The 9,998-nt window shown below is 36.9% G+C and overlaps 1 protein-coding gene across 2 annotated transcripts in view; it reads right to left on the minus strand.

Annotated features, from left to right (window-relative positions):
- The window catches only part of LOC103970347 (tripeptidyl-peptidase 2), a 45,810-nt gene extending 39,267 nt beyond the window's left edge, over positions 1-6,543 (minus strand). For both annotated transcript variants that reach the window (XM_065089131.1, XM_065089130.1), the window contains exons 1-3: positions 6,069-6,543; positions 2,727-2,805; positions 2,543-2,616 (exon numbers count right to left, since the gene is read on the minus strand). In XM_065089131.1, coding sequence (XP_064945203.1) covers positions 2,543-2,616; positions 2,727-2,805; positions 6,069-6,414 — 499 coding nt within the window. In that variant the 5' untranslated portion in view covers positions 6,415-6,543. The remainder of the gene's footprint in view (positions 1-2,542; positions 2,617-2,726; positions 2,806-6,068) is intronic.
- Positions 6,544-9,998: the final 3,455 nt, after the last annotated feature.

The following is a 9,998-nucleotide window of genomic DNA, read 5'->3' on the forward strand; positions in this document are numbered from 1 at the left end:
AGAATTTTTTCATTCTGTTTTTAATTATAATAAAAAATAACTTTGTGATGCAAAGAAAATGGTGACCAGCACATGAAGTTCCCATCAATAGGAAGTCTAGGGAGAAACAATTAATATAGTCTAACACCTGTTTATAGGAAGGTATTTCCTTGACTTGAACACTGGTAACCTAGATACAAATGCCACATGTAAGTCGGTCAACAAGTAATCCTCAAATCTGACCGCTCAAAAAGATCGGTGTCAGGTTCCCATCCTTTTATACGTAAGAAAAGAAGGCAGCATTGAACATCAATGGCAATAGAATAAGTTGACATCAAAGGTTGAATGAGAACCCATGAATTAATGATTTACCATGCCAAAGTCTAGTGGCGAACATTTGCAAGTCAAGAACTCCAATAAAGAGGATAGTAAAATACATTCATCATTCATAGTTTACATGAACATAGTGATGAAATTAAGGTTGAATGCAGCTTCTATAATCAACATTTATATTCGTTTGCCCTCAGATTCTTGGTTTAGGAGTCAACCCAGTGGTGACAAAGTTAAAATTAAAAAAAAAAGAAAAAAAGAAACAAGGCATTTGTCTCCAATTATTATGCACCGATAAGTGATACTGAACAATAAAAAGCTAACGAAGATAGTGCAAAATATTCAAAAATCTTCCACAATATATCAGGCATAAAATTGGCCAAGGATAACAGTTTGGTGCAGCCAAGGCAATGAAACTGCATTATAAAATAGAAACTATGTGGTTGTGGTTCCTGTAATCTTCTTTCTTTTCCAGATTTTACTACAAGAGAAAGTTGGATATATGACACAAGTCATCTTTGTATTGAAAGGCTTGGATGCATTCTTCTGTTGTATTAAGAAAACTCACTGACAAATGTGAGACAATCATAGATCTCTTAGTGTTGTTAATCCAACCATTGCTTACTTATATGCACGGTTTTCTACAACATGTAAAGTGTAAACACATGCGTAAGGTTTCAAATACCAATCCGATAAATACATACAAACCAGCATTTACCAGTACAAGGATCAATACCAGTCTCTAGTTAGTTTTGCATTTGTTTCCCAATGATAACAAGTGATACAAGTCAGTATATCACTTGTTATATCGGTACTTTATTGCTTAAATCAACATCAGACTAAGAGTTAAATATAATTTGTGCATGATAATTCGATAGTTGCTACATCTTAGATATTTTAGTACTATCGTAATCTAATTTCCCCGTAAAGTTATTTATTTGAGGATGCACCCATGCATGTAGATTTTAAACTGATTGGAAAGCTTCTTATCAATTGAGGTTGCTGCCATGCATGTAGATAACTGATTGGTAAGCTTTTTATCAATCATTGTGATCTGATTCTTGTAGCATCTTGTTATCTGTTTATTGTGTTCCTTGATTTTAAGATCACGAATGTCCCTATCTTCATCTGTTCATGTATATAATTAACATTTTCCAAGCAGCAAGCCTAGCCAGTAAATATCTAGGGCGGCAGAGTCATCGTGGAACACATACAGCAGATTTGCTCATCAGGTAGTAGTTTCTTATTTATCAGCAGGAGTCTAGTTAAAGCTTTGAAGAAAAACTTATTCATTTGTTTAATGTTTCTGAAAACAATTATAATCAACAATTTTCAAACACGTAGCAATAAATTACTCGTAGTAAATTAAGTAGTTGCTCTAGGTATCATCTGTTATGGCTTCCATTTCATGTTTTACATGAATGAAAGTTTTTTTTTCACAAAAGACTCTTAGTCAAATGTGGGGGAAAAAAACAGCAGATGGCCACTTCATTTATCTTTCATTGTTTTTCAGAAATGCTTTTATTATTTATTATTTAAAAAAAATCAAAGATCTTCACTTCTCTTATTTAAAAATGGAATTTTCCAATCTTTTTATCTTCATGACCATGCAATAATCCTAGTGAAATAAATTAACCATCAAACATGATTTAAATAACTGAAGCCAAAAACAAACCGGTTATACTCCTGAGTCCTGACTTCTGAAGATTCTTTACCAAAAAAAGTACCACCAAAAAAGCTCATACTGGATCTATTGGTGCCTCCTTTTTTGTTGGACTGATAAAAAAAAAGCTATGGGAAGACCATGCTTAAAAATTAAATGCAGTTAAAGTATCTGCAGGAGGTCCTCGCATACTGCAGGGCTTGGAACAAGCAATAATGAAGTTGAATAAACCTCCCAATCGCAGGCAATGAAACATGCCTTTAGTTAATTGCAGTGTCTAAAAGCAAGTAAAACAAAACTGATGCATGTTGTCATGCCACAAGCATATCACTGCATGTGTTGTGCATTGCAAACAAAATGACCAACAGCCTCTGAATTCAAGTTTTTTGCCTTGCCTATCACATAATAACCACCATTGTCTTGCCAAACAGAAAGACAATGATAGGTCAGTACAAAATATGAAAAAGATTTTTTTTTTAACATGTATGGCTTCACCAATACCCTAAATTATTTAACAACAGAAAAGAAGTGCTTAAAAAAATTAAAGGCATAGTTTGAAGCAACACTAACCAGACGCCCCAACGATAGATCCATCAGCATCGGCTTTCACCACCTTAGAGGTGTCAACATCACCACTTCCAGTGCTGAAGGACAAGAAAGACGTTTAACATAAGCTTAGAAGTTATGGACAGATAACATGCCAATTGATGTTAGCAATACGTTTCCATGTTTTTTTTTCAAATGACTAAATTACCAATCCAGTATATCAATGATTTTGGGTTTGCCATCTGATGTCACCTGCAAGCCAGCAGCTGCTGGATCTACACCAGAATCTAAGAAACAATAACACCCAAGAGATGACCATTTCAATAGTTGAAGTAGCTAGCAGTCTTATATGAACTTAAAAATGCCACAAACAACATGAAACTGAAGACCATTTAGTATGCCACTCATTTTGAGACTGATGAAATTATTATACATTCAAAATTCTCAGATGAAATGAATCAAGTTTGTTCAGAGATCAGGTTTGACATTCTGATTGCATGGATGACTATGGCAGTTTTTTATCCCAAAAATGCCATTGTCAACAGGACCCATAATGCATAAGAAGATCAACCACACAAACCACAATAGGCCAAACTCAAATTCCTGAATAAATAACCATCTGAGTTCTAAAATATGAAATTGAAGTGCCTGCGAAGATTCCAAACTCCTTGTTCATCCAATAAAAAAGACTGAAACAATATAATTTGTCAAGGACAAGCTTCCAAAATCTTCACTAAAAGTAGAAAAAAGAGAACTTCTTTCAGCTAGAAAATAAACAACAAAAATACTTTAAAAGAAAAAAAAATTTGCCCTTTTTTCAAAAGGCTGACAACGTTATCATATTTCTTGAGAACTGAACTATCAATATAGCAACAAGAAAGCAATCAAAAATGAAAAAAAAAAACTACTCAGACTCCTCCAAACCTTAGAAAGAAATTAAAAAGAACATATCAACAAAAACGGAGATGAGCACCCATTGCTAGTAATAGGTGTCCTGCAAATCAATCACGTGAGTGATGACACGTGTGACATGATACGCATTTTTCTGTTTATTATATTATTTGATTTATCACTTTATCTTGCATGCTGCAAATATTGTGATGTCCATAGATCTGTGCAATAATAATCAGATCGTGATGAGATCATGATAATGAGACCGATTCATCTTTAAACACAAATCTTAAAGAATCTCGGTCATAGGTTACTCGAGAGGGACATCGAGATAAACATGCAAACTTGTGTACCGTATACTCATCTATATAATGGAGACGATTGATCCCATAGCTACTCGTGTGGGGAACACTAGGGATACAGTACAGGTGGTCATTGGAGAATAAGTTCACTGATTGATCCGCTCACGAAATGTTAGATGGTTGATGATACCTCATTGTTAGATAACGATTCCGTCGTCCCAGTGGTGTACCTAGCCCTTAGACTTGACATCAAGGATTCTTATAAGAGTACTCCACTCTTTGATACCGGACTTATAGGTCTGGAAGTTTCAGAACTAATACAATTGGTTATCGGGAGTGGCAACCAACCTTACAAGAACTATTGAGTATCGATAGAGGATCATCTACTCTCGGTGTCATGAGATAAATATCTCATGTGTTCTCGCTCAAACAAATCCATGATCAGGGTCATTCGGATTGAGAAAAAGAGTTTTACAGGTAAATCCGATTAGAGCGAGACTCGAATAAAAATCGTATAGGCCTGATAACACCATACCCAGTATACTATCTTCGGGGTATTAGATGGATGAGGATATAAGTACACAATAACTGAGGACAGATAGGTCTAAAGGATTAGATTCCCTTGTATCATTTGAGACTACGATGTAGTGGCCTAGTACGTCCATAGTCAATGAATTGAGCGAATTATTATGTATATAATAATTTACTGAGCTAAAAGAAGTTCTGACAGGTATAACTCACGGCTAGCTCGATATTGAGTCTAGAGGGTTATACACATATGATAGATGTTGCGACGAGTAGAGATTCAGATACGAAATATCTGTTGAAGCCCCTATTTTATTGAATATCTAATAAACCCCTTAATTATTAAATTTTATGGATAAAATCTAATAAAAACTAATAAAAAATTATTGGATAGAGATCCACTAATCTAAAAGGCTTGAATAACTGGATGAAGATCTAGTACTCAATAGGACATGATCCATTAGGGTTAAGTTGACATGGGCCTCTATAAATAAGAGAGAATCAAAAGGTCAGCCCTGCATTTTGGCTATCACCTCAAGAGCGTCTTCGCAACCCTTGTCGTGTGAATCACCGCTAGAGAGGAGTACAATTAACCTCCTAGATATACAATCTCTCTAGGTAAAACACATCCCTCAAATACGCGTGATTTTTTATTTTACGATTTTTTAGCACCAATCTTCGGACGACGATAAAACCTTTTTACAGAAATCTAGGATTTTTATTTTTTTGTTCTTTTGTTACGCATGTGATATCGCCTCTATATTTCCCTACGCTCATTACATTTGGCACAACCTTTAATGAATCAATCTGCAGCAGTTTTCAGCATCAGGGAAGTAAGAAAGAGAAAAAAAAGAAACAAGGATTCCTTTGAAGTGCCCAATTAACGAGTTACTTCTTTTGGAACCTGACCTATTGATATTCCAACCAGAGAGAACGGTCATGAGTGAAGAAAAAGTACTAATACTCAACTTCCCGTGACCTCGAAAAGTGAGTAAAATACTACAAAGAACATCAACCAGAATATGATCAAGAAGTTTTGCAAAAGATAGTGATGAGGATGCCTCTCCCATAATGTGGGATGGGATTGAAGGAATTCAATCAGCGGTCTCAAGGAAAGCCAAAAAAAAAAGTGCAAAAATAACGATAATAATAATAGATGAAAGTGAAACAACGATTTGTTTCAAAAACCCAACGAAAAAGTAATTTCTTAACTTAGATCCTAACCTGTCAATATTATATTAATAGAGAACAGTCGTGGACTGATAAGAGAGCTATTCAACTCAAGACTTCTACTAGAAGATCAGCCAGAGAAGTTCTACCAAATATGACGATAAGGACGCCCCACTCATTGGCACGAGATGCAAGGAAACGATCCATTGTGATCTATCTTTCTTGGAACCTAATCTATCCACATTTCACCGAGAGACCAGTCATAACCAAAAGGAGGCTTAGACTTCCTCCGAGAACAAGATAAAGGACACGAAAGACGACCCTCCCCCCATCGCAAACGGGATGGCCTTTGAGTAAATAATCCGTGGTGACTCTTCTTCGGCAGCTAACAAGGCCAAAATATTTCAAGAAAATGAAATTTTCTTTAATTTACGGCCATGAGGACACCTCTCAGGTGGGATGGGCTTCGACGAAACGATCCACTGCGATTTCCTTCGTCGGCATCGGTGAAGCCAAGAAGGTGGGAACAAGAAAACGATAAACCAATATTTATTTCAGAAGCCCGACTTCTTTAACTTTCTAGGAACAGAACAGCTAGAGCCACTCGACTCAGCCATCTCCCGACGTCAGAAACAAAACATCAACAAGACCACGACCGTTACCAAAGATGGCGATGAGGACGCCTCTCCCATCGTAGTTGGGATGGGCTTCAAGGAACCGATCCGCACCGATCTCCTTCTTGGGCATCAGGGACGCCAAGAAGGTGGATTCGGTGAGCTTGAAGGAGGATCCGCACGCGTCGCTCTTCTTGGACTCAGTGGGCGGCGGCGTCGGTGTCATCGCCCTGATGATTACCCCGCCACGCCGCAGCTTTCCTCGACCAAAACGTGGAGAGACGGGCGAGAGAGGCGGCGGAGAAAAATAGGGGAATGGCGGTGGAAATGGGAGGATCAGTGATCTGGCATCGGCTGCCGAAAGGGCATTATATGCTGCGACGGTCCGCATCATGATTCGGCTGCGAGGGAATTTTACGCTATTCTTTTTCTTTTTGGAATCGCAAGGAAACACTTTTTGTTTTCGTTTTCTCCCATAGAAAGAGCACGGAAATGGATGACAGCGGAAGCGACGAGTGTGGATAACACGAGCGGCGATGCTTTCGTATGTGTTTAAAATATTTGGGGGTCAAGATCGTGTTCGGAACATATTTACATGTTTAAAGGAAGGATTTAAGGATTTAATAAATAATAGATAAAAAATATATATTTTAAATACATTTTGATATTTAGTAAAATTATATTTTAAAACTTAATTAAATATTTATGATAAATCTATCCTTATAATATTTTTAATATTTATTCAAAAATAAATACGTAATTTTATTTAAATTAATGAGTAAATTATATATATAATCTTGTAAAAATTTTATATGTCCCAAAAAATATAATAAATAATAAATATAAAATTTTATCTTATAGAAAATATAAATGATATTGACTTTTCACTAAATCACAATCTCATAATTTTAGATAGAGTCACAATGTCCTTTTAAATTTTAAAAAAATCATATTAACATCTAATAAATATTAAACTATTAATATTATTCTAATGTAGTATCAATATTTGAACATTTTCAATGCGACATTTGGACTAAATAAGATTTATAAAAAAGTCAAATATTTAATTTATATTTAAAATATTTTTTAAAAATAAAAAAATATGTTAGATTAGCTAGGATTACAAAAACTAGGAGGGCCAGTGTCCTTCAAGGATGACTAAAAAAACAAATCTATCACTCATTCTACAAAAGTCAGCATGCTCATGGGTAACTAGATTAAGAGAATAGTCAAAATATTGAAAGTGAATAACATTCTAACTTGAAAGCCAAAAATAAAAAACACTGTAGACAATAGAGTGACGACTCCATAAGTCTAGGAGTAAGAGTTGATTAATAAGTTGAAGGAAATTTGATCGAACTACTTATTATATCATTTGATTTAATGTCATATATATTAGAATCAAGAGCGGCACTAAGAGAGAGGTGAATTAGTGCAGCAAAACATTTTTACTATTTAAAAAAAACTTATTTCGATTGAAACCGAACGAGAATGGTTTCAATTCAATATATTTCGGAAGAATTTTAAACTCTGCAAGAGAAGACTAAGGTGATTTGTAGCAATATAAATTACACAAATAAAAAGCATCGGTTTCGTAAAGTCTTCATACAAATAAAGCTGATATCGGAAGATGTTTATGTGAAAGCATATGTAGACGTAGTTAAAGCACAGTAAGGACGAGTAGCAGTTTGCTATAAAAGAAAGTTGGTCGAAGTAAATGCAAACCGAGTTTAGAGTGGTTCGGTTAATATGACCTACATCCACTTTTGGCTTCCTCCTCCGATGAGATCACCGGCGTCCACTAGAGACCTTCCTTCAATAGGCGAAGGCTAACCACCTTTTACAGCTTTTCTTCTTTTGCCGGGTTTATGAGACAAGCCTTACAAGTTTCACTCCTCTCTTGAATGATCTCAACACTTAGAAAGGAAGGAGGAGAACTCTAGCACTTTTACAACTCTTTAACACTTCAAATACTCAATAATATATCAAGATTTTGTTATCTTTTCATGCATAAAATGGTGGGGTATTTATAGACCCCAATGACTTTAAAAAATGAAGCCAAGAAGTATCTCATCCCGGATTTCTGGGATAATGGTGGTACCATCGTCATTACTGGGCGGTACTACCGCTTGACACCTGACACTAGGTGGTACTACCGCTCAGTCTGGGCAGTACCACCACCTAACAGAGCTCGGAAACTGAGCTCTAGCGGTACCACCGCCTAACAAGGGCAGTACCACCACTGGCAGCAATAACTACTAGCGGTGCCACCACCTGACAGGGACGGTACCACAGCCCAAAATTCCTGGGAGATCGAGTCTCCCAGGCGGTGCCACTGTCGGCCAAGAATTCAGGGTCCTAGTTGGGCCTTGAATCTGACCTAAACTAGCCCTACTTAGGGCCCAGTTGGCCCCTAATTAAGTTAGTGGGATTACCTCCCAAACCTAACTTAATTTATGCTCTAACTATGATAATTAAGACATGATTATTGCATTTCATGTTCCGGTGCGTCAATTGCTCTTTCGATGAGCTTCTGACGTACTTCGAACATCCGACGAACTCTCGGCAATGCTCCGACGGACTCCCGGCAAGCTCTTGGACTTTGCGACGATCTTCTTAGCGAGTTTCGACGAGCTTCTATGGCAATCTTCTAGACTTCTCGGTTGGTTCCCGTAGAACTTCCGATGAACATCTGGACTTCCGTCGAACTCTCGAACTCCCAACATGATCTCGATCTTGACTCCGGCACAACACATGTTTTATGTCTTACTGTCATCGTAGTTAATCCTGTATACTTTTCTTAACATATAGATTAGATCAAACAAATTTCAATTGACTTCATCATCAAAATATGAGATTCAACAATACAAGCCTTTCATAGGTGTATTTAAGGAGCATAGTTTATTTATGATTGTAATAACCTTTCAAAAGAGAATTTTTTTTTTTTTGGGACAATGGATAACTATTCTGATTTAGTCAAATATACCATAAGCAATTAGCATTAAAGTTCTTAATTCAAAGACCCTCGGGTAATTGTCTCATTCAACTAGGCATAATCCCTCGTATTATCAAAGAATCGAAAAGATAAAAAAAAAACTCTATTATGAGCCAACTCATTAAAAGAGAATGCAAAGCTACAATGAAGGCCAAAGTGAGATTAAGAGGAAAATACAAAATGAAAAGAAAAAAAATAACTCTATTATGAGCCAACTCCTAAAAAGAGAATGCAAAGCTACAATCAAAGGAAAAAAAAAAAAAAGAAGAGATTAAGAGTCATTGCAAATAGAGAAAACTGGATTGTGGAGAGGTGGTTCTATAAAAGCTTGCAAAGGAATATTTTAACCTTCGATGTCATTGAAAGTTACCGTATCGCCCTAAACCTTCCTAAGGATATTTCTTATTTTGTTTGTTGTTCTTCATATATCTGCTACCAACAGTAAGAGAGAGCTTAGGAGAAAGAAACTAGATCCATGCATCATTGAGCTTATCCAATCCTTGCTTCCTGCAGTAAAAAGACTAGAGACAGTAGTAATGTTCTCGATAGCATTAACAATTGCTAATCCAGAGATCCAACCACACCATGATTTGAGTCCCCATACCAGCATACATTCAAAATATGTATCGAGCCCTTAACATACATTTGAAATATGTTTCAAATGCATCCTAATTATATTTGTTAGTGTAAACAACTTTAAGCCGTGGCCTCGGGGCCAACGCGGCTGGGTTCGGATCCGAATGATTGAGGATCTTCCTGGGACGCCCCTTGAGACTGCTGAGGTGACCGATTGCGGTGGTCCGATTGCGATGGGATAGCCGTTGTTTTCACCGGGGAGGGACTCCTCGCCTGGAGGCACGGTGGGAGGCGCTCCGTCTTCGTACCTGCACACAGGTCGGGTCGGGGGGCTCGACCCGACCCCTCAGACGGTCAAGTCAACGGATAGTCTTAGGGAGTTTTTTTCCCCTCTTTTCCTCGAAGTA

This window comes from Musa acuminata, chromosome BXJ1-11, assembly GCF_036884655.1.
Source record: "Musa acuminata AAA Group cultivar baxijiao chromosome BXJ1-11, Cavendish_Baxijiao_AAA, whole genome shotgun sequence".
Taxonomy (NCBI): domain Eukaryota; kingdom Viridiplantae; phylum Streptophyta; class Magnoliopsida; order Zingiberales; family Musaceae; genus Musa; species Musa acuminata.